Source organism: Coregonus lavaretus, assembly GCF_964263955.1.
Source record: "Coregonus lavaretus genome assembly, chromosome: 25".
In the NCBI taxonomy this organism is placed as follows: Eukaryota; Metazoa; Chordata; class Actinopteri; order Salmoniformes; family Salmonidae; genus Coregonus; species Coregonus lavaretus.
The window spans coordinates 2456396-2482783 of NC_140012.1; the positions used below are offsets into that span (position 1 = coordinate 2456396).

At 40.0% G+C, this 26388-nt stretch overlaps 1 protein-coding gene across 1 annotated transcript; it reads right to left on the reverse strand.

Moving 5' to 3' along the window:
* Window positions 1–417: 417 nt before the first annotated feature.
* cd37 (CD37 molecule) lies at window positions 418–24812 on the reverse strand. Its single transcript, XM_084141554.1, has 9 exons — window positions 24781–24812; window positions 23781–23853; window positions 23497–23560; window positions 22866–22996; window positions 18708–18782; window positions 17835–17942; window positions 16722–16886; window positions 16399–16482; window positions 418–556 (listed from the first exon to the last, which is right to left on the reverse strand). The coding sequence occupies exons 2-9, from the start codon at window positions 23844–23846 to the stop codon at window positions 479–481; spliced, it is 771 nt and encodes a 256-aa protein (XP_083997680.1). The 5' UTR covers window positions 23847–23853; window positions 24781–24812; the 3' UTR covers window positions 418–478.
* Between the last annotated feature and the right edge of the window lie 1576 nt (window positions 24813–26388).

A 26388-nucleotide genomic window follows, 5' to 3' on the forward strand; every position in this document is an offset into this window, starting at 1 on the left:
ACTATAGCTAACACATAGCCTATGAAAACCCTATTACTACCATTACTACTTCTACCATCACTAGTGCCGTCACTACCACTACCACTGATGCATGATTTGAGGTATCTACAATCTGTGATGAATTTAGCTATAAACTAGAAAATGACATTTACTGAAGTAAATGTGTGTACTTGCTAGACTTGAAGTACTTATGGTTGTGATATAGTAGTAGTAGACACAGCAATTTAATGTATCAATAAATCCTTATATCAGTCAATATAAGGCACAACTTTTATTTGAAACAATTTTACATGTACAAAGTTATGAAGAAATGAACCAACTAAGCAAGAATGAATGAGTTTTATCAAAGCAATCAATTAATAAGTACACTCAAATTTTAACAATGAATAATACAACTATGTATTTTTTATTTTGCTTTATAAATATAGGAAAATGTATTATATTCTTCATAGATGTTCATGCAGCACTCTGTCCTACTTTATGAGTAATGCATCAGCATGCTGTAATCCAGGCTGGTGTATCTATACAGACACGTCGAAAGGGTCATGCCACATAACTGGTGAGAGAGAGAGAGAGAGAGAGAGAGAGAGAGAGAGAGAGAGAGAGAGAGAGAGAGAGAGAGAGAGAGAGAGAGAGAGAGAGAGAGAGAGAGAGAGAGAGAGAGAGAGAGAGAGAGAGAGAGAGAGAGAGAGAGAGAGAGAGAGAGAGAGAGAGAGAGAGAGAGAGAGAGAGAGAGAGAGAGAGAGAGAGAGAGAGAGAGAGAGAGAGAGAGAGAGAGAGAGAGAGAGAGAGAGAGAGAGAGAGAGAGAGAGAGAGAGAGAGAGAGAGAGAGAGAGAGAGAGAGAGAGAGAGAGAGAGAGAGAGAGAGAGAGAGAGAGAGAGAGAGAGAGAGAGAGAGAGAGAGAGAGAATCGTTAACATTGCATAACCTATGGACCCCCCCACCCATTTGCACATGAGCATCAAAGATGGGAGATCATTTGGGTTTTGAGGACCACATTGGGATTCAGAAATTCTACAGCGAGTCAAAATGGGTTCCTAATGTTAATGTAATTAATCTAATTATTTATGAAAAAACTAAACATATTTTTTTATATTACAGTGGGTATCATAAGTACTCACCCCCCTTGGATTTCTTCACATTTTATTGTGTTACAAAGTGGGATTCAAATGGATTTAATTGTCATTTTTTGTCAACGATCTACACAAAATACTCTGTAATGTGAAAGTGGATGAAAAATTTGAACATTTTAAGATTAATGACGAATAAAACACTAACATACCTTGATTAGATACAGTTGAAGTCGGAAGTTTACATACACCTAGGTTGGAGTCATTAAAACTCGTTTTTCAACCACTCCACACATTTCTTGTTAACCAACTATAGTTTTGGCAAGTCAGTTAGGACATCTACTTTGTGCATGACACAAGTAATTTTTCCAACAGTTGTTTACAGACAGATTATTTCACTTATAATTCACTGTATCACAATTCCAGTGGGTCAGAAGTTTACATACACTAAGTTGACTGTGCCTTTAAACAGCTTGGAAAATTCCAGAAAATTATGTCATGGCTTTAGAAGCTTCTGATAGGCTAATTGACATCATTTTAGTGAATTGGAGGTGTACCTGTGGATGTATTTCAAGGCCTACCTTCAAACTCAGTGCCTCTTTGCTTGACATCATGGGAAAATCAAAAGAAATAAGCCAAGAGTAAAGCATCCTGAGACCATTCATGTGTGGGGTTGCTTCTCAGCCAAGGGAGTGGGCTCACTCACAATTTTGCCTAAGAACACAGCCATGAATAAAGAATGGTACCAACACATCCTCCGAGAGCAACTTCTCCCAAAAATCCAAGAACAGTTTGATGACGAACAATGCCTTTTCCAGCATGATGGAGCACCTTGCCATAAGGCAAAAGTGAGAACTAAGTGGCTCGGGGAACAAAACATCGACATTTTGGGTCCATGGCCAGGAAACTCCCCAGACCTTAATCCCATTGAGAACTTGTGGTCAATCCTCAAGAGGCGGGTGGACAAACAAAAACCCACAAATTCTGACAAACTCCAAGCATTGATTATGCAAGAATGGGCTGCCATCAGTCAGGATGTGGCCCAGAAGTTAATTGACAGCATGCCAGGGCGGATTGCAGAGGTCTTGAAAAAGAAGGGTCAACACTGCAAATATTGACTCTTTGCATAAACTTAATGTAATTGTCAATAAAAGCCTTTCACACTTATGGAATGCTTGTAATTATACTTCAGTATACCATAGTAACATCTGACAAAAATATCTAAAAACACTGTAGCAGCAAACTTTGTGAAGACCAATACTTGTGTCATTCTCAAAACTTTTGACCACGACTGTAGACTGATTATATTCCAGCTATACGGAAGAGTTTATAAACTCTTTATGCAACAGTTTATAAAATAATAATAATTAAACACTTCTATTTCAACAATTTGTATTACATTTATCAAAAACTCATATACCAACAATACATTGCGGCTTTGACGTCAAGAAAGGAATGGCCTGGTGGTGGCTGCAGTGCACTACTACCACTGTTTACCGGCAAATTAGGCCGAAACGAGAGAAAATGGGAAGAAAGTGGGACCACTTCGGGCAGACTGGGTCAGGAGAACTCCTGGCGCTTCTGTCATATGCCAGGCTCAATTTGTCCCAAACTATTACGATGGCTACCAACAGTGGAAGAATGGATTCACCATGAAGCTAAAGCTAAAAACCGGTTCTGTGCCCACAGTCAATGTAAGCTCCAAGTCCACTGACACCACCGGTGTTACTACAGCACTATGGTGGACGTCTTCGATGATGGAGGTAAGGAGGTACTAAAGTGCCCAAAGAGTTGTGTCATGTTATGTTGCTAGTAGATTATATAAAAAAATAAGATAGCCAGCTATCTAAGTGCACAGGGCCATGCAAAATTAACTGTCCCACTCACACAGCCTAGCATGTTGTTTGGGGATGGAATAAACTAGTTACACCACCAGAACGAGAGGCGCGGAGGAAGGACCAAAGACACCAACCTACGCCTGGAGCGAGCAGACCACAGGGGAGTGCCTTCATTGACCTATGGGTCAGGGGCTTCCAGATGTGTCTGCTAGCTCTGAGGTTCCCCCTCAGAGCGACAACACCAAGACCAGACCAGAACCAACACTCTCCTTCTCCAAATCCCACCCCCACCTGAAAAAGCTGACCGAGATGAACCCAAGAGTGTTGCGCCACTACAATGCGGTGAGGCTGACGCTAATCCCCATCAAGGAAGCTGCCGAGGATGGAGCCTCCAATTGCCGGGGAGTAGCAGGAGCAGTAACAACCGCAAGACCAGAAATCATGACACGCCTGAACTGCGTGGTGAAACCTCCCACCCCCTCCACCAGACAACAACAACAAAGACCCAGACCTTAACACATGCACTGCCTAACCCACCACCCAAGATGTCACAGAAACGGCTCCCACCACTGTCGGACCCTCCAAATCTGCCCCCCTCAACAAACCGTTTCCTAGTCACCTCCACCCCCTCCAAACAACTAGTCAAAGGGGAGCTAGTTTCGAGAGAGACCATACATCCAGAAGAACCCCTCGCCTTACGACTCCAGTTCTTAGACGACCCAAACAGGAGAAAAATTACCAAACAGAAAAGACCAAACAACAGACCAACAAGAGACCAAACCAGAAGACCACCCCAGAACCCAAACCTCGATGCCAGCAAACACGACTCGCCAGCAAACGCGACTCACAAAAATCCTCTTTGAGAAACCATCTCCCCCTCCTAGACCCCTCACCATACCACCCCCTCCTGTCCCCCAGTCCATTACTTTCTCTGATCGCTCCTCCCTGCCCCTAACTGTCATTGATCCCCCACTCCCACCACCAACTACCCTTGACCCCCCTACCATACCCCCTACTGCCCTTGACCCCTCCCCCATGCTCCTTAGCAACCCAGATAACCCCCCGATCCCGCATAGCAGCAAACCAGCCACCCTCAATCCAGACCCCCCGGACCCTCTGAACCGCCTTCACCCCTCCCAACATCCCCCATTCCTTCACCAAGTCAGTACAGGGGGCCACCAGGCAGTCAGTGGGGAGGCATGTCAAATCATCCAGCGATCATACGTTGTTTACCAGGGGGCAGGGCTACCGACGTAAAGGCTAATCTGAAGATGGTGCTGGCTGAGGCTAAAACTGGCGAGTTTAGATGGTATAGGGATATTATTATCCACGTCGGCGCTAACGACGTTAGGATGAAACAGTCAGAAGTCACCAAGCGCAACATAACTTCAGCGTGTAACTTAGCTAGAAAGCTGTGTTGGCATCAAGTCATTGTATCTAGCCCCTTCCCAGTTAGGGGGAGTGATGAGCTCTACAGCAGACTCGCACAACTCAATCGCTGGTTGAAAACAGTTTTCTGTTTTCTAATTAACTGACCCTCCTTCTGGGACTTAGGACCAAGCCTGGCCTGCTGAGTAGTGACAGACTCCATCCAAGCTGGAGGGGTGCTCTCATTTTATCTATCGACATAGACAGGGCTCTAACTCCTCTAGCTCCACAATGAGATAGGGTGCAGGCCAGGCAGTTAGCTAGCCTGCCAGCTTAGTGGAGTCTGCCACTAGCACAGTCAGTATAGTCAGCTCAGCTTTCCCCATTCAGACTGTGTCTGTTCCTTGATCTAGGTCGGGCAAAACTAAACATGATGGTGTTCGCTTTAGCAATCTCACTGGAATAAAGACCTCCTCCGTTCCTGTCATTATTGAAAGAGATTGTAATAATATTTCACATCTCAAAATAGGACTACTTAATGTTAGATCCCTCACTTCCAAGGCAGTCATAGTCAATGAACTAATCACTGATCATAACCTTGATGTGATTGGCCTGACTGAAACATGGTTCAAGCCTGATGAATTTACTGTGTAAATGAGGCCTCACCTCCTGGTTACACTAGTGACCATATCCCCCGTGCATTCCGCAAAGGTGGAGGTGTTGCTAACATTTACGACAGCAAATTTCAATTTACAAAAAATATTTTGAGACTCTAGTCAAGGAATCTATGCAGCCTACTCAATCACTTTTTGTAGTTACTGTTTACAGGCCTACTGGGCTGTCCATATACAGCGTTCCACACTGAGTTCCCTGAATTCCTATCTGACCTTGTAGTCATGGCAGATAATATAAAAAAAATTGGTGACTTCAATATACACCTGGAAAAGTCCACAGACCCACTCCAAAAGGCTTTCGGAGCCATTATTGATTCAGTGGGTTTTGTCCAACATGTCTTGGGACCTACGCATTGTCACAGTCATACCCTGGATCTAGATTTGTCCTGTGGAATAATTATTGTGGATCTAAATGTTTTTCCTCATAATCCTGGATTATTGGACCTCATTTTATTACGTTTGCAATCGCAACAAATAATCTGTTTAGACCCCAACCAAGGATTATCAAAAGGCACGCTATAAATTCTCGGACAACCCAAAGAATCCTAGATGCCCTTCCAGACTCCCTCCATCTATCCAAGGATGTCGGAGTACAAAAATCAGTTAACCACCTAACTGAGGATTTAAATTTAGCATTGCGTAATACCCTTGATGCAGTCGCACCTCTAAAAACAAAAAACATTTCTCACAAGAAATTAGCTCCTTGGTATACAGAAAATACCTGAGCCCTGAAGCAAACTTCCAGAAAATTGGAATGGAAATTGCGCACCACCAAACTGGAAGTCTTCTGATAAGCTTGGAAAGACAGTACCGTGCAATATTGAAGAGCCCTCACTGCTGCTCAATCAGCCTACTTTCCAACCTAATTGAGGAGACATTTTTTTTATAAAATGTATTTTGATACTGTCGCAAAGCTAACTAAAAAGCAGCATTCCCCAAGCCCAGACTTCAATCCAATTGAGAATCTGTGGTATAACTTAAAGATTGCTGTACACCAGCGGAACCCATCCAATTTGAAGGAGCTGGAGCAGTTTTGCCTTGAAGAATGGGCAAAAATCCCAGTGGCTAGATGTGCCAAGCTTATAGAGACATAACTCAAGAGACTTGCAGCTGTAATTGCTGCAAAAGGTGGTAGGTATGTTGTGTAAATCTAATCATACAACCCCCCAAAAAAATCCATTTTAATTCCAGGTTGTAAGGCAACAAAATAGGAAAAATTTCAAAGGGGGTGAATACTTTCGCAAGCCACTGTATTCTACCTCTTGGTGATGTCATTCGGAAACACAACTTTCACTGCTATGCGGACGACACACAGCTGTACAATTCCATGAAACAAGGTGATGCCCCAAAATTGCCTACCCTGGAAGCCTGTGTTTCAGACATAAGGAAGTGGATGGCGGCAAATGTTTTACTTTTAAACTCAGACACAACAGAGATGCTAGTTCTAGGTCCCAAAAAACGAAGACATCTGCTGGCTTCCTGTTAAGGCTAGAGCTTGGTCCTGCCCTACATACCGACACGTACGCTACGTTTACAAGACGCAGGCCTCCTTATTGTCCCTAGAATTTCTAAGCAAACAGCTGGAGGCAGGGCTTTCTCTTATAGAGCTACATTCTTATGGAATGGTCTGCCTATCTATGTGAGAGACGTAGAATCGGTCTCGACATTTAAGTCTTTACTGAAGACTCATCTCTTCAGTAGGTCATATGATTGAGTGTAGTCTGGCCCAGGGGTGCGAATGTGAACAGCAAGGCACTGGAGTGACGAACCGCCCTTGCTGTCTCTGCCTGGCCGGCTCCCCTCTCTCCACTGGAACTATCTGCCTCTGCACTATTACAGGGACTGAGTCACTGGCATACTAGCGCTCTTCCATGCCGTCCCTAGGAGGGGTGCATAACGTTGTGCCAGGCTTTTTTCGCTATACTTGACTTGAGTGGATTGAGTCACTGACATGATCTTCCTGTCCGGTCTTGCACACCCTCGGGCTCGTGCTGTGGAGGAGATTTTCGTGGCCTATACGCTGCATTTTCTCAGGGTAGTTGGTTATCTGTTGATATCCCTCTAGTGGTCTGGGGGCTGTGCTTTGGCAAAGTGGCTGGGGATATATCCTGCCTGGTTGGCCCTGTCCGGGGGTATCGTCGGACAGGGCCACAGTGTCCCCCGACCCCCCACTGTCTCAGCCTCCAGTATTTAAGACCTGGCCTGATGACTCCTGGCTGTCCCCATCCCCAGTCCACCTGGTTGTGCTGCTGATCCAGTTTCTGCTGTGTTGCCTGTCGCTATGGAACCCTGACCTGTTCACCAGACATGCTGCCTTGTTGTGCTGCTGCTCCAGTTTCAACTGTTCTGCCTGCGTCTATGGAATCCTGAACTGTTCACCGGACGTGCTACCTTGTCCCGGACCTGCTGTTTTCGATCCTCTCTCTCTCCACCGCACCTGCTGTCTCGACCTCTGAATGCTCAGCTATGAAAAGCCAACATTTACTCCTGAGTTGCTGACCTGTTGCACCCTCAACAACCACTGTGATTATTATTTGACCCTGCTTGTCATCTATGAACGTTTTAACATCTTGAAGAACGATCTGGCCTAAATGGCCATGTACTCTTATAGTCTCCACCTGGCATAGCCAGAAGAGGACTGGCCACCCCTCAGAGCCTGGCTCCTCTCTAGGTTTCTTCCTAGGTTCCTGCCTTTCTAGTGAGTTTTTCCTAGCCACTGTGCTTCTACATCTGCATTGCTTGCTGTTTGGGGTTTGAGGATGGGTTTCTGTATAAGCACTTTGTGACATCTGCTGATGTAAAAAGGACTTTACAGTGCATTCGGAAAGTATTCAGACCCCTTGACTTTTTCCACATTTTGTTACGTTACATCCTTATTCTAAAATGGATTAAATTAATGTTTTCCTAATCAATCTACACACAATACCCCATATTGACAAAGCGAAAACAGGTTTTTAGAATTTTTTTGACATTTATAACAAAAAATAACAAATAAAATACCTTATTTACATAAGTATTCAGACTCTTTGCTATGAGACTTGAAATTGAGCTCAGGTGCATCCTGTTTCCATTGATCATCCTTGAGATGTTTCTACAACGTTATTGGAGTCCACCTGTTGTAAATGCAACATATTGGACATGATTTGGAAAGGCACACACCTCTCTATATAAGGTCCCACAGTTGACAGTGCATGTCAGAGCAAAAAGGATTGTGTTGAGGCACATATCTGGGGAAGGGTACCAAACATTCCTGCAGCATTGAAAGTCCCCATGAACACAGTGGCCTCCATAATTCTTAAATGGAAGAAGTTTGGAACCACCAAGACTCTTCCTAAAGCTGGCCGCCCAGCCAAACTGAGCAATCGGGGTAAAAGGGCCTCTGACAGAGCTCCAGAGTTTCTCTGTGGAGGTGGGAGAACCTTCCAGAAGGACAACCATCTCTGCAGCAGTCAATCAGACCTTTATGGTAGAGTGGCCAGACAGAAGCCACACCTCAGTAAAAGGCACATGACAGCCCGCTTGGAGTTTGCCAAAAGGCACCTAAAGACTCTCAGACCATGAGGAACAAGATTCTCTGGTCTGATGAAACCAAGATTGAACTCTTTGGCCTGAATGCCAAGCGTCACGTCTGGAGGAAACCTGGCACCATCCCTACAGTGAAGCATGGTGGTGGCAGCATCATGCTGTGGGGATGTTTTTCAGCGGCAGGGACTGGGAGACTAGTCAGGATCGAGGGAAAGATGAACGGAGCAAAGTACAGAGAGATCCTTGATGAAAACCTGCTCCAAAGCGCTCAGGAGCTCTGACTGGGGCGAAGGTTCACCTTCCAACAAGACAACCACCCTAAGCACACAGCCAAGACAATGCAGGAGTGGCTTTTGGACAAGTCTCTGAATGTCCTTCAGTGGCCCAGCCAGAACCCGGACTTGAACCCGATCGAACATCTCTGGAGGGACCTGAAAATAGCTATGCAGCGACGCTCCCCTTCCAACCTGATAGAGCTTGAGAGGATCTGCAGAGAAGAATGGGAGAAACTCTCCAATTATAGGTGTGCCAAGCTTGTAGCATCAAACCCCAAAATACTTGAGGCTGTAATCACTGCCAAAGGTGCTTCAACACAATACTGAGTAAAGGGTCTGAATGCTAAATGTAAATGTGATATTTCAAGGTTGTTTCTCTATACATTTGCTACAATTTCTAAAAACCTGTTTTTGCTTTGTCATTACAGGGTATTGTGTGTAGATTGAATAAGGCTGTAACGTAACAAAATGTTGAAAAATTAAACGGGTTTGAATACTTTCGGAATGCACTGTATAAATTCATTTTATACTGTTTTGATTTGACAAGGGAATTCTGAAAATCTCCCCGGTCTTTGACGATGTCAAGCATACCCATACCATGATGCAGCCACCACCATGCTTGAATATAACTCCATGCTCCATAGCTGTTTTTAAATAACTAATGTCCTCATGGTGAAATCCCTGTGCAGTTTCCTTCCTGTCTTGAAGCTCAGTTCCAAAGGACGACTATATCTTTGACGTGTCTGTGTGGTTTAATATATCATACACAGCATAATTATTAACCTGCCCATGCTTAAAGAGATATTCAGTGTCTGATATGTTAATTTTAACCATGTACCAATCACTGCCTTTCTTTGAGGCTTTCAAAAAGCTCCCTGGTCTTTGTAATTTAATCTGTGCTTGAAATTCAATACTTGACTGAAGGACCTTTACAGATGTTGTATGTACAGTGAGGGAAAAAAGTATTTGATCTTCTGCTGACTTTGTACGTTTGCCCAGTGACAAAGACATGATCAGTCTATATTTTAATGGTAGGTTTATTTGAACAGTGAGAGACAGAATAACAACAAATAAATCCAGAAAAACGCATGTCAAAAATGTTATAAATTGATTTGCATTTTAATGAGGGAAATAAGTATTTGACCCCTCTGCAAAACATGACTTAGTACTTGGTGGCAAAACCCTTGTTGGCAATCAGAGGTCAGATGTTTCTTGTAGTTGGCCACTAGGTTTGCACACATCTCAGGAGGGATTTTGTCCCACTCCTCTTTGCAGATCTTCTCCAAGTCATTAAGGTTTCGAGGCTGACATTTGGCAACTCGAATCATCAGCTACCTCCACAGATTTTCTATGGGATTAAGGTCTGGAGACTGGCTAGGCCACTCCAGGACCTTAATGTGCTTCTTCTTGAGCCACTCCTTTGTTGCCTTGGCCGTGTGTTTTGGGTCATTGTCATGCTGGAATAACCATCCACGACCCATTTTCAATGCCCTGGCTGAGGGAAGGAGGTTCTCACCCAAGATTTGACGGTACATGGTCCCGTCCATCGTCCCTTTGATGCGGTGAAGTTGTCCTGTCCCCTTAGCAGAAAAACACCCCCAAAGCATAATGTTTCCACCTCCATGTTTGACGGTGGGGATGGTGTTCTTGGGGTCATAGGCAGCATTCCTCCTCCTCCAAACACAGCGAGTTGAGTTGATGCCAAAGAGCTCGATTTTGGTCTCATCTGACCACAACACTTTCACCCAGTTCTCCTCTGAATCATTCAGATGTTCATTGGCAAACTTCAGACGGGCCTGTATATGTGCTTTCTTGAGCAGGTGGACCTTGCGGGCGCTGCAGGATTTCAGTCCTTACCAATTGTTTTCTTGGTGACTATGGTCCCAGCTGCCTTGAGATCATTGACAAGATCCTCCCGTGTAGTTCTGGGCTGATTCCTCACCGTTCTCATGATCATTGCAACTCCACGAGGTGAGATCTTGCATGGAGCCCCAGGCCGAGGGAGATTGACAGTTATTTTGTGTTTCTTCCATTTGCAAATAATCGCACCAACTGTTGTCACCTTCTCACCAAGCTGCTTGGCGATGGTCTCGTAGCCCATTCCAGCCTTGTGTAGGTCTACAATCTTGTCCCTGACATCCTTGGAGAGCTCTTTGGTCTTGGCCATGATGGAGAGTTTGGAATCTGATTTATTGATTGCTTCTGTGGACAGGTGTCTTTTATACAGGTAACAAGCTGAGATTAGGAGCACTCCCTTTAAGAGTGTGCTCCTATTCTCAGCTCGTTACCTGTATAAAAGACACCCGGGAGCCAGAAACCTTTCTGATTGAGAGGGGGTCAAATACTTATTTCCATCATTAAAATGCAAATCAATTTATAACATTTTTGACATGCGTTTTTCTGGATTTTTGTTGTTGTTATTCTGTTTCTCACTGTTCAAATAAACCTACCATTAAAATTATACACTGATCATTTCTTTGTCAGTGGGCAAACGTACAAAATCAGCAGGGGATCAAATACTTTTTTTCCTCACTGTATAGGGGACAGACGAAGGGGTAGTCATTCAAAATTAATGTCAACCACTATTATTTCACACAGATTGAGACCATTATGTGATCTGTTACACCAAATTTTACTCCTGAACTAATTTAGGCTTGCCTAAACAAAGGTGATGAATACTTATGCAACAACAATGTTTTAGTAATTAAATTTGTAAAAAATTGTATAATTTTCTTTTCACTTTGACATTATGGAGTATTTTGTGTAGATCAATGACAAATCACAATTAAATATACTGTACTTCAATCCCACTTTGTTACGCAACAAAATGTGATAAAATCCAAAGGGGGTGAATTCTTACTTATGATACACTGTATATGTCTTGCATTTTGTCATATATCATTCATTGGTCCAATTAATGTTGAGACACAATTGTTTTGTTGTTGAAGAGCCACATCTTTGCTCTGTCAGAAGAATATGGTTAAGTCCTAATCAGACCTGTTTTTCATTACATGGCACCATTTTAACAAAACAGTTATTCAAAGCACACACTCAGATTACACTGCACCACATAGAGGGCCAAAGTGTTGTCATCATACCCCACCATTTTGGACTCAGACATACTATCAACTATTTAAAAAATAAAATAAATTATTCTGTAAAACACAGGGCAGAAAAGGCCCTTGGGCAGGGACAATGCAATGCCACTTTGGCTCTCAGTCTCTATAATGTAACATCAAACCATGAAAAATGAAAGCATGCAAAATATACCTTGCCAATATTCCATATAAATATCACTGGAGGGAGTTAAATGATTCAGAACGGTTATTAATTTTAAACATAATCCGAAATTCAACCATTACATACAGTGCCTAGCGAAAGTTTACACACCCTTGCACAGTTTTCACATTTGGCTGCCTTACATTTCAATCTAAAAAGGGATTAAATTGGGGTTTTCTTCCACTGATCTACACAACCTACTAGAAATGTTCTGAAATGTTGATTGCAAAGGTCTTCACACCCCTTGCTGTGGCAGATCTAAATACGTTCAGGTGATAATATGTTCATTAACAAATCACACAATTTGTTGAATGAGGTCCAGCTGTTTGCAGAAGTAGTGGTTATCATGATTTAAGAATAACTCATACATGCAACGTCAGAGCCACCAATGAGCCTTGCAAGTATGTCTGGGATACATTTAGATAGGAATAGATCAGGGGAGGTCAAATAAAAGATTCCAAGCCACTGAATCTCCCTTTGAGTATGGTCAAGTGTGGTAATTCATCTGTGGATGGTGTAACATATCACCCAGACACTGAAAAGATCTGGCCATCTTTCCTGACTGAGCTGCGGGAGAGAATGGAAACTGCTCAGGGATATCACTATGAGGCTCAAGATCATTTTAAAACAGCCACAGGATGTATTGGCTGAGGTGAGAGAACTGTGCATGTTTCAACAACATTGCATTCACTCCACATTACTGGCCTGTTTGACAAATTGAATCATCCATCCTGTTTGTAACAATGCCCGTAAGTAATACTGCAAGACAACATGGCAAACAAATTAACTTTTTGGCCTAAATGAAAATTTCAGGTATGGGTCAAATCCAACACAACACATCAAATTGAAATATTTATATTTGTTTAATTTAGAAAATTTCATATAATGTTTATTTCACTAAGAATGTGGAGTAAGTTGTGTAGATACTTTTAGATGTAAATTTAAGGCAGCAAAATGTGAAAACTGTGCAAGGTGTGTGTAGACTTTCATTAGGCATTATAAAGTATATATATATATATATATATATATATATATATATATATATATATATATATATATATATATATATATACAGTGGGGAGAACAAGTATTTGATACACTGCCGATTTTGCAGGTTTTCCTACTTACAACGCATGTAGAGGTCTGTAATTTTTATCATAGGTACACTTCAACTGTGAGAGACGGAATCTAAAAAAATCCAGAAAATCACATCATACGATTTTTAAGTAATTAATTTGCATTTTATTGCATGACATAAGTATTTGATCACCTACCAACCAGTAAGAACTCCGGCTCTCACAGACCTGTTAGTTTTTCTTTAAGAAGCCCTCCTGTTCTCCACTCATTACCTAAATTAATTACTTAAAAATCATACAATGTGATTTTCTGGATTTTAGATTCCGTCTCTCACAGTTGAAGTGTACCTATGATAAAAATTACAGACCTCTACATGCTTTGTAAGTAGGAAAACCTGCAAAATCGGCAGTGTATCAAATACTTGTTCTCCCCACTGAATATATAAACTACCGGTCAAAGGTTTTAGAACACCTACTCATTCAAGGGTTTTACTTAATTTTTACTATTTTCTACATTGTAGAATAATAGTGAAGTCATCAAAACTATGAAATAGCACATATGGAATCATGTAGTAACCAAAAATAATCTATTTTATATGTTAGATTCTTCAAATAGCCACCTTTTGCCTTGATATTATATTATTATTATTATTATGATAGCTTTGCACACGCATGGTATTCTCTCAACCAGCTTCACCTGGAATGCTTTTCCAACAGTCTTGAAGGAGCTCCCACATATGCTGAGCACTTGTTGGCTGCTTTTCCTTCACTCTGCGGTCCGACTCATCCCAAACCATCTCAATTTGGTTGAGGTCGGGGGATTGTGGAGGCCAGGTCATCTGATGCAGCACTCCATCACTCTCCTTCTTGGTAAAATAGCCCTTACACAGCCTGGAAGTGTGTTGGGTCATTGTCCTGTTGAAAAACAAATGATAGTCCCACTAAGCCCAAACCAGATGGGATGGCGTATCGCTGCAGAATGCTGTGGTAGCCATGTTGGTTAAGTGTGCCTTGAATTCTAAATAAATCACACACAGTGTCACCAGCAAAGCACCCTCACACCATAACACCTCCTCCTCCATGCTTTACGGTGGGAACTACACATGCGTAGATCATCCGTTCACCCACACCGTGTCTCACGAAGACACGGCGGTTGGAACCAAAAATATCCAATTTGGACTCCAGACCAAAGGACAATGTCCATTTCTCATGTTTCTTGGCCCAATCAAGTCTCTTCTTCTCATTGGAGTCCTTTAGTGGTGGTTTCTTTGCAGCAATTCAACCATGAAGGCCTGATTCACACAGTCTCCTCTGAACAGTTGATGTTGTGGTGTGTCTGTTACCTGAACTCTGTGAAGCATTTAGTTGGGCTGCAATTTCTGAGGCTGGTAACTCTAATGAACTTATCCTCTGCAGCAGAGGTAACTCTGGGTCTTCCATTCCTGTGGCGGTCCTCATGAGAGCCAGTTTCATCATAGTGTTTGATGGTTTTTGTGACTGCACTTGAAGAAACTTTAAAAGTTATTCACATTTTCATTATTGACTGACCTTCATGTCTTAAAGTAATGATGGACTGTCATTTCTCTTTGCTTATTTGAGCTGTTGGTTTTTTACCAAATAGGGCTATCTTCTGTATACCACCCCTACCTTGTCACAACACAACTGATTGGCTCAAATGCATTGAGAAGGAAAGAAATTCCACAAATTAACTTTTAAGAAGGCACATGTGTTAATTGAAATGCATTCCAGGTGACTACCTCATGAAGCTGGTTGAGAGAATGCCAAGAGTGTGCAAAGCTGTCATCAAGGCAAAGGGTGGCTATTTGAAGAATTATTCTACAATGTAGAAAATAGCAAAAATAACGAAAAACCCTCAAATTAGTAGGTGTTCTAAAACCTTTGACCGGTAGTATATACATACATATATATATATATATATATATATATATATATATATATATATATATATATATTTTTTTTTACTACATCACCACTACACAAAAACATGACAGACCTGGAAAGTTGAAAGTGCCTGTCTTTAGTCTTTGAGGGATGACGACATGGACATGGAGTACAACTCAGACAACAAAGAACCAGGAGACACACCCATTGGAGACACTGGGATAAGAACATGGAGACACAGACAAAAAGCGTGGGGAACTCTGGTCTTCTCATGGGGCGTTTAAACGAAACTCTAACAATATGATTGCTCCACCATAGGAGTAGTTACAGTAAGTGCGGTGATTGTGTTAAAGCTTCCCTAGTACACACTAAAAACAAATGGTTCTATATAGTGCCAAAAAAAGTGTTAGTTGGCTTGTAACCGTAGTGGAACCCTTTTTAGTGTAATATGGATGATACATTTTTGGTTTATAAGGAACCATGCTTATCAGGTTCTAAATGGAACCTGTATGGTGCTATAAAGAACCATTTGCTAAGCTTCTATAAAAACCATTAAAAAAAGGTTCTAGATAGCACCAAAAAAATGGGGTTCTGCTATGGTTACAACCCTTTTTTATGGTTCTTTATAACCTTTATGGAGAATGGTTTTATAAAGAACCTTTCTCAATATCAAAGGTTCTTTGTAGAACCATACAGGCTGTTTTATTCTGGTTTAATAACCATATTATATTGTTAACATTCTATAGGTTTTATTGTTGTGTTTATAGACAAGTTGAATCAGGTATGTTAGCTCTGAAATAGCTGGGGGTCCCTGAGGAGAGAATTGAGAACTACTGACTAAGTTAGTCAACCATTCTCAATTGACCCAAGGCCATACTTGACTCTTTCACAAAACACCTTCACTGGCCATAGTCAAATAAAACATGTTTTAGCATAACACAACAGATTAGATCAACTGGAATGACACTCTCACTCACGGTTGCACAAACAAAAAAGCTGTGACTAAACCATGCCACAAAATATTCTAATGAGCCATATTTAAATTATCACAAAAAGAAGAAATAACCCTTTTTTGAACTGCAAAGAACCACTGAAGGGCTCAAAGGGTTCTTTGGGTCAGCATGGTTCCACATAGAACCATCTCCCTTCCCAAAGAACCCTTGTACCTACTACAGGAACAACTTTGCTGTGAGGATATACACATTCTCAGACCACCTATTGAGGGTCAATTTAACCATTCACTGAAACCCCCTGATCTCTAAACACTTGTTGATTCTTAATGATACTAACCATTATGATTACAACTAATTTGCCTGTGAGAATACTTTCGGTATAGCATATTGTGATTTCTGACCCAGTTTGTGAAATTGAGATGAAATTATCCAATTTACCTCCACCGTCATCACAGCAAGTAACACGCCAAAAGTTATGAGCATATTCTCGTCCAACCACTCTCTAATATTCTCTCTGCACCCCTGTAACAGAGAAGTAAAAGCAATCAGTAAAATACCAGGAAATATCAAACGTCACAGTTAAGGTAGAGAATGTGCTTAACTCTAAATCCTCTTCTGTAAACAAGTAAAAAAGGGTGCTTGGGACCAAAAATAGATCACATACAAATGAAAAAAACATAAAGGTGTGCTGGCCTTTAAAAAAAATGTTTTATATCAAATGTAACACATTTGAAGTAATGCCATGAGTCAGGACCACTTACCGTTTGATAGATGTCACACATTGTGTAATTTGAAAGAGACAGGATGGCATTGCAGTCACACATTTCGGAAGAAATTGAGGCATTCTGGGTGTTATTGATGGGGTGGTAACAGGAGCATGGTGCCTCCACCCAGTTGTTTGGTCCTATCCATCCACAACAATGAATCTGCATGGTTGTAAGACAAGGAGAGAATGCTTAATCTAACACTTTCCCTAAGTCTAAGGCCGGGATTCAAACCATGCAGACAACTGACCATCGTACTGCACTTGACACACTGCGATCCTGATTCGGACGTAACTTTTTATCATGGACATTGCCATTGGTTCACGCATCACCAAACCATACCTGTTCTTAAATTATTTCTTAGATTACAACTTGATTATATAAATCACTTCATTCACATGGAAATTAAATCATGCATGAAGTTAGAAGACAACTATGTTGAAGTGGGCTTTGTTGAGGTTTAATTACTGTTACTGTGGTTACACCTCCTACACAGCATAAACATTCTACAAGTCAAGTGCAATAGCAATAATCTGTGTGGGTTTGAATCCTGGCCTAAATTTAATTGAACTAGTTTCTATCATAGATGACCTAGCTAAATTAATTCACACATTACAAGCATCAGCAGCAACTCAATTTAAAGTTTAAGATTAGTTTGTTTTAGTTTGATAATATTTGGAGCATGTATAAGGAACTATCCAAACAAACCATGACTCTTTCAGAATTAGGTTGATCCATTCCAATTGATAATCATAGTTAACTGACTGGATGTATAGAGTGTTATTCCAGATGCTCAAAGCAGTTTACATTAATGTATGGTGGAAACTCACCTCATCCACCACCAATGTTTTGCACCCACCGGGGTGATGCCACAGCAGGCATTTTGAGACAGAAAGCTCACCATACATTAGCTTTCACAGTGAAGAGGTGAGAAGTGATTTATGTCAATTAGGAATCAGGGGGTGATTTGGTGGCCATGACAATATGTGGCCAGGTTGGGAATTTAACCAGGACATCGGGGTTAACACCCCTACTCTTCAATACCTCAGTTCAACATTTCATCCAAAGGACAAATTACCAACTGGCAGTGTATACTACAGCATTTATTACCTCCTGCTGAACGTAGTCCAGGGTCTTTTCAAAATTCTGATAGTTGGAATCATTCTTGCCAAATGATGCAATGAGATGAAGGACATGCTCTTCGACTTTGCTCTCAAACTAGAACAAAATGGGAGAGAAAAAAATTTGATGCCTTTCAAAAGTCACTCCAACTATTGTGTAAATAACATACCCACTGATATCGACTTACAAGATCACCTTTCAACACATTCACCAGTTAACAAAAGAGGTTTTACTTTCGTGGCACACCCTGAGAAAAACTAGGCTATTGCATACACAGAATGTGACTCTGTGGAATTAGATATCATAGCAGTGCCCCCTTTAGGCAACAATATTATTTTCAAAATCTCCCTGTTATGACAGTTGTCACACCATTATGAAATCCTTATGTATTTGACTTTCTCCTAGGCGAGTGGCTCAGTTGGTAGAGCATGGCACTTGCAATGCCAGGGTTGTGGGTTTGTATTCCCACCGGGGACAAGTATGAAAATGTATGCATTTTTTGGATAAGAGCGTCTACTTAATGACTCAAACGCAAATGTAAAATGTGGCAAGAGGAGAGAATAATATGAAAACTACATTTCCTGGTCAGAGGGGGAAAAATTGATTTACAATAAATACATAGCTAGTTCAAGAAGTAATCTTTGAATACCTTTGTAACTCATAAATAAGGGTGAACCAACACAATCTTGAGTGCCAGACATGTTTTAATAGTTTAAACAGTGTCATTGTTGACTGTGATGTGTAACTATGGTCGAGTAACACCAATGATTGTGTTACTTTAAGCATTGTACATGGCTCGTGTGAAGATAAGTCAATAAGTAAGTATAGTTCCTCAGGTAATATCGTAGGTAAATGTCTTACTGAAGTCCTCTGAGTGAAGAGCAGAACCGCTCCCACAATCTGAGCAGCAAGAAGGATGGTGAGCAGGATGAAATACTGTAAAGATGAACAATAGTTAGAGGAGATTAATCACTGCCATATTTTTATGTGCTGCTACATTATTTATTTGTTTGTTTTTTAGGTGCAGGTAATCTGCATACATCTCTATAGCTTTGGACATACCGTAAAACTTCAATTAATAGCCCAGTGTGTCTTTTCTTAAATCACTGACCGCATATTAGAGCCAGGCGTCTATTTGAGCCAGGTGTTTATTTCCTTAATCCACACAGCTTTTGCTTATTTGCATAGTTAATTGTTTAATTCCAGCTTTCACTTCCAGCATTTTAATCAATTTCTTCATTTCCTTCACTAATATGTTATCCTTTACTCACAGGGTTTCGTTTATTTTGTCTTAGTATGCCTCTATTTTGGATGAAAAATAACTTTTCCTTGACAGAATAATTATTCTCCTCTTTGACTGTGCATTTTCGGCAGTTCATACCATTTTCTGGGGGTCTGTACTCCCGAAGTTGTTGACTGTTTTTGTGCTTCCCAGTTAGCTAGCAGTTCTCCGCTGATAGCAGCCAATGGCTAGCAGTTTCTTACTGGCAATAAAAACGGATGATTGACATAATTTCTTCTAGTCATTACTGAATTATTTGAGATAACAAATCAAACATTAACCCTTGTAAAAAATTCATGGTAATTCATGTTAACCTCGTAAATAATTCATTTAGACCTGGTGTTTATTTGAAACAGGCATTTATTTGCTGAAATGTGTGCTATTACCCGGCTATTAACAGGTACAGGCTGTATTTGAGACTCAGCGTTTAATTTAAGTTGTACATTAACAGAACAATAAACCAGGTTTCCATCCAACTTTTCTACGTGAGTAAAGTACATGTCGGATAAAAAATGTCACGACAGGCCTGATGGAAACAGCAAATTTGTTGGTAAACTTTTCAAATGTCGACGAAACGCTTTTATGGCCAAATATTGATATAATAACCATCATATCAAAGTAAACTTGGAGTCACACGATGATATGTTTTGTGGTCCTCCCACTAAGACTCGGGAAAGCATGAACATTATTAGGCTACAGATGAAATAATTTATGATGAACTTCACAGGGTGGTGAAAGTACACGGTGATGAGCTTGATGCTCCTTTACGATAAATATTGACGGTCTTATTCTGGTGACAGGATAATCGATGCTTGGCTGCCATTTGACAAATACAAATAATCTTGCTTTTTCGTCCATAATAATCTCATCAATCTCATAATCTCATTAAAAAAAAAATTGTCAGTGGTTCTCAATTCTGTCCTGGGGGACCCCCAGCTGTTCTAGAGGTAGCTCACTTGATTCAACTTGTCAATGAACACAATATTAACACAGATGAAATTTTAACAATATAATATGGTTGACCAGAATAAAAACCCTGTATGGTTTTTAAAGAGGATCTAAAAAGAACCTTTCAGATTGAGAAAGGTTCTTTATAGAACCATTCTCCATAAATGTTCTATAAAGTACCAGAGTGGGCACATTTGCTATATAAGGCAACATTTTTTGTGACAAAACCATCAGTAGAGTTGAAAATGGAAACCCATTTAACTTGTATCTTTAATCGGTACATGGGAATTTAACCACAAAAGTTATTTTTATGTGCACTACGTCATCACGCACAGCCTTTTATCGGCAACAAGTCATTTTGATGGAAACACATCTCTCTAGTGGGAAAATCCACATATTGCGGATGTTATAATATTTGCATGAAAATCTGTCACCAATTGAATGGAAACCTAGCTATTGTGATAGAATTACAGTGGCATTGCATTGATTTGTTATGGATGTTGATCAAATAGCTTTTAAGCAAATAAAATACAGTGCCTAAAGAAAGTATTCATACCCCATGACGTATTCCACATTTTGTTGTGTTACAGCATGAATTCAAAATGGATTACATACATTTTTTTCTCACCCATTTACACACAATACCCCATAATGACAAAGTGAAAACATGTTTTTATAACTTTTTGCAAAATTATTGAGAATGAACAACAGGCATATATAATTGACATAAGTATACAATACATGTTAGAATCACCTTTGGCAGCGATTACAGCTGTGAGTCTTTCTGGGTAAGTCTCTAAGAGCTTTGCAAATCTGGATTGCATAATATTTGCGCATTATTCTTTTTTAAATTCTTCAAGCGCTGTCAAGTTGGTTGTTGATCATTACTAGACAGCCATTTTCAAGTCTTGCCATAGATTTTAAAGGCCGATTTCAGTCAAAACTGTAACTAGGCCACTCAGGAACATTCAATATCGTCTTGGTAAGCAACTCTAGTGTATATTTGGCCTTGTGTTTTAGGTTATTGTCCTGCTGAAAGGTGAATGTGTCTCCAATGTCTGTTGGAAAGCAGACTGAACCAGGTTTTCCTCTAGCATTTTGTCTGTGCTTAGCTCTATTCTGTTTCTTTTTATCCCAAAAAACTCCCTAGTCCTTGCCGATGACAAGCCTACCCATAACATGATGCAGCCACCACCATGCTTGAAAATATGAAGAGTGGTACTCAGTCATGTGTTGCGTTGGATTTGCCCCAAAATCCGCTTTGTATTAAGGACATAAAGTACATTTATTTGCCACATTTTTTGCAGTTTTACTTTAGTGCCTTAATGCAAACAGGATGCGTGTTTTGGAATATTTGTATTCTGTACAGGCTTCCTTTTCACTCTGTCATTTAGTTTAGTATTGTGGAGTAACTACAAAGCTTTTGATCCATCCTCATTTTTCTCCTATCACAGCCATTAAACTCTGTAACTTTTAAAGTCACCATTGGCCTCATGGTGAAATCCTTGAGTGGTTTCCTTCTTTTCCGGCAACTAAATTAGGAAAGATGCCTGTATCATTGTAGTGACTTGGTGTATTGATACACCATCCAAACTGTAATGAATAACTTCACTATGCTCAAAGGGAAATTAAATATCTGCTTTAAAAAAATGTCACCCATCTACCAATAGGTGCCCTTCTTTGCAAGGCATTGGGAAACCTCCCTGGTCTTTGTGGTTGAATCTGTGTTTGAAATTCACTGCTCGACTGAGGGACCTTACAGATAATTGTATGTGTGGGGTACAGAGATGAGGTAATCAAAAATAATGTTACAAATTATGTAAAAATTATGTTAAACACTATTATTTGCACACAGAGTGAGTCCATGCAACTTATTATGTGACTTGTTAAGCAAATTTTTACTCCTGAACTTATTTAGGCTTGCCTACAGGTCCTCTGTAGCTCAGCTGTTAGAGCACGGCGCTTGTAACGCCAAGGTAGTGGGTTCGATCCCTGGGACCACCTATACACAAAAATGGATGCACGCCTGACTGTAAGTCGCTTTGGATAAAAGCGTCTGCTAAATGGCATGTTATTATATTATTATAATAAAGGTGTTGAATACTTATTGACTCAAGACATTTCAGCTTTTTATTTTTAACTCATTTGTAAAACTTTCTAAAAACATAATTCCACGTTGACAATATGGGGTATTGTGTGTAGGCCAGTGACATAACATCTCAATGTAATCCATTTAAAATTCAGGCTGTAACAAAACAAAACGTGGAAAAAGTCAAGGGATGTGAATACTTTCTGAAGGTAGAAGTGAATGGATAGGGTTTATAAACATAAGTAGCGCAAATGTTTCATCAGCATTCTGTAAAAGTTAAACTGTACAAATGTCATGACAGGCCTGATAGAAACAGCAAATTTGTCGACAGGCCTGATGGAAACAGCAAATATTTATATAATAACCATCATACCGAAGTAAACTTGGAGTCACGCGATGATATGTTATGTGGTCCTCCCACTACGACTCGGGAAAGCATGCAGTTTATTAGGCTACAGATGAAATAATTTATGATGAACTGCACAGGGTGGTGAAAGTACACGGTGATGAGCTTGATGCTCCTTTACGATAAATATTGACGGTCTTAATCTGGTGACATGATGATCGATGCTTGGCTGGCGTAATACAAATACAAATCATCTCACTCTTTTGTCCATAATAATCTCATCATGTACAAACAAAATGTTTTTTTTTTACAAATGCACTCGGAGCTTGTCAGCTGTTTTGAATTATTTCTTACCATTCCTAACATGCATTTCACCTCCTTCAATGCACCCAGACACCCAATGAAGCCCAATGACATTGTAGCACTTCCACCAATGACCAGAAAGTAGGAGAAGACAGAAAAAGACATATAGGGAGGGGCAGGCACTGTAAAAAGAGGAAATAACAAACTTTGAGAAACTTGTTGTTCATAATGGTATGGGTTGCCAGTAATAGCTGTACCGTGCACTCAACTTTGAAATAAGAATTCGGCCAGTGTCGAACCAAAGCACAATCATGTCTCAATTTAAAACAAATCTGGGGTTAAAGTAGGACTATTATTTTACTAGTTTGTGAATATAATGCATAGCTTACAGGCTGTCTGTTTTGAATGAATCAACTAATCTTTCTTAATATAATAACCAAAAAAGCATGTTTTGGAGGGACATCAGGATTTAAATATTGTGATTTTGTTTATGAGATCCAGAAGTGAATCAGGAAGACGGTCCTTTTTTTATACACTAGGAATTCTCTGAGGGAATGTTATTCCTATACTACCACAGATACATCATTGCATTTAATGATATTTGTGTGTGGAAATATTACATTATGTAATATTACATACTGTCATTCATTGTATGGAGTTGATGTTGAAAACAGAAACTCACTGAAGAAGCTTGTCTCAGCAAGGACTATCCATATCCCAAGTGACAGCAGGAGGGCACCCAGACACTGGTGGGAGGGTGATATCTTATTGCATTGCAAAATAAATACATCGCTCAACTAAGAATTAATTTCACCTATCAATAGATATTTCGACAGACTTCAAGCAAGTTCAATCAACCTGCAAATATACATTGAGTGTATTTTCATCAGTGAATTTGGGCAACATTTACCACCATTCTCATGTCTAGCAGCATAAACGTTTAAATAAGTGAATGATCATACTTACAGAAAAGAGGAGATTGAAAAGGAAAAGGAAATATTTGATGAGACCAAGACAGCCTTGGGATGCCATTCTGTATCTGAAAAAGAAGAAACACAATCATAGTCATTATGGAGTTGTTCACGGCTTTCTTACTTGATGGTCGTTTGGACTGTGTTTCTGCTTCCGACACAGCATTAACATTCTACAAGTCGAGTGCAGTGTAATGTTGGTCAGCTACGTTTGTTTAAATCCTTGCCAACGTGGTTTCCAAGGTTGGTGGTCAATGGGTGGAAAATCAATGCTCTCTGTTATTAGTAATGGGCCATTTTTGGCCAAATTACAATTATTTGGTTGGTTGCGTGGGTGTGTGGCTGAGTGTTAACACCACCAACTCTGGACCTGTTGTAATCGCTTTAGAGACAGGGGTTTGCTTCTTGATCAAACATTTCCATACTGCCTCCTTAATCTTTCTACCCCTCTCCTTCCTTCTGTCTAGATAAAATACAAAAGGGAATGGGATTTTAAAAAACAGGGGTGTCATATATCCTTCTCCTAGGTGATACAACCCAACATATTAAATTACCCTTCAAGGTAATGAATTATTTATTAATCTGTACACAGCTCTCCAACAGTGTAACTATGCTTAATGTCAATGTAGACAAGAAGTTATTACTTTCATGATCAGTTTTATCTTTGTCATAAATAGCTGTTTTAAGCAACTGTTGTTTTCCTAAATATTTTCCATGTTGCAATATTACACTGAATTACACACAAAATAAACACAGCTTTCTGTTTGAAGCTGAATACAAATCCCATCTGAATACAAATCCCAGTGTGAAACCTTTGTTGGTTTTGTAATTTGTAAATCAAGCTTCCATGCTTAGTTTATCAAATAATGTCTGCATCTAAAGCATTTCAAATCCTACAGTATCACATATATCTGCATTTGCCCTCAAAATGTACATCTATTTTATATTAAATTAACTGCTAATTTCTAAACTTAAAATAAACATAATTTTCTTACCTGAAATGTAACGAGAAGTAACAATGAACCGATAAAAGCAGAAATGGTTTTTGAACGAGACGGTACAGGAAAAAACAGGGTGGTTACACAGATACAAATAGAACATGCAAATTAACTGTCACAGCTGAGCAAATATTACAAACCATATATTTTCACTTTCCTCCAAGTTGGTTTTTGAGTTGGTTTTTAAATATCCCATATTGAATAAGTTTAGTTTGCCTTTAATTGTTTGTTTGACCAGCGTAAGTACACTCGCCGTAACCAATCTGCCTGCTTCATTAAAAATGAATGAAACCAGGAATAGAAAACAAGGGAGTTTATATTTGTTCTCAACCACATACTATTTACAATCTAAACTACTTCATATGACTTAACTGGAATTAGATATAATTAGATATGACATTTCACAGAGCGCCAGTTTGGTCCTGTTATAGCAGCCTTTGAGAAAGTCTTTGTGGTAATTTTAGGCTTAATTTGCCTTAAAGTATGAACAGTGGGCTGAAAAAAAACAATTATGAAAATTTGACATTTTATTTGGGGTACATTTAGTTAACAATAGTGTTCATGGTGAAAAATGTCTGAAGTGAATGAGCAGTGGTGAATTTTTCCTTCAACTGATATGAGATGGTATGGCTAACCAGGAAGTCAGAGCATTAATAACTCTAAATCACTTTGTATTCAGATCCAATCTGTTTTACCACTCTCACCATCAACCATTTACCACTCTCAGTGACGAGAGCTATCAAAGGAACAATTTTCAGGTTTAGCCTAAGTGATCAATTATCAATCATACACATTCACCTGATTTTCCATTTGTGCCCTGGACTGTGTGCATGAGACGGTTATATACAAATGAGAGTGAGATTGGCTAAAGAAATTAAATACATTTAGTGTGGGCACAACTGGAGACTTGAGTAAACCCTTGCTCTTGATCAAAGCTATGAATTCACTTCAGTCATTAACCTCTATCCTGTTTCAATCCGTTTTCAGTAGCAGGTCAAACTTGAAGCCCTTCAGCTTTGTTCTATTTCCGTGAAAGGTTTTTTTGTGTTTAGTAATTAGCCTAACTGATCTTAGTGGTCGGACGCTAATGGCTAGCAGGAGGTGGATGAAATTATACCATAATTATATCTAGACCATTAGATACGTCAAGGGAGCCATGTTAATGGATTTTGTCCTAGTATAGAATATGTGGTGTTTAACAAAGTGGGGGCTTGCTTGTACTGGCTGTAACCGATGCTGTACCAAGCTCTCAATTGCAAACGTAATAAACAGGGCTCTCTTCAAAAATGACTCCAGCTAGCCCTTGTTATTGCCTTATTGATCAGTTTTGGTTCCCATGACGTTTCTTGAAAGTTCATGCAGATGTTTGCTTTCTGAAGAACATACACCTGAAAGTTATAGGGAACAACAAATAAACATATAAGAAACCTCAAGTTGGCCAATTTTTGTGTGTTCTGAGAATGTGTTCATTAGGGTTTAATATTTCCCGGGGGCCAAATCCACAAAGTGTCTCAGAAAAGGTCCTAGGAATCCTGTTTAAACTTGTTTTAAGAGAAAGAAAAACTCCCAGCTCAGAGTAGGTTTTAGGATGATGTGAAGACACTG

Excerpts from the sequence above, each read along its gene's own strand:
- cd37 (XM_084141554.1), bottom strand. The coding sequence starts at position 23,846 with ATGGCATCCCAAGGCTGTCTTGGTCTCATCAAATATTTCCTTTTCCTT. Across the intron at positions 17,943-18,707 it reads TCTTCACTCAGAGGACTTCA|TTTGAGAGCAAAGTCGAAGA; the intron begins GTAAGACATTTA and ends ATTTTGTTCTAG. Across the intron at positions 16,483-16,721 it reads TGTGTGACATCTATCAAACG|GGGTGCAGAGAGAATATTAG; the intron begins GTAAGTGGTCCT and ends TCTCTGTTACAG.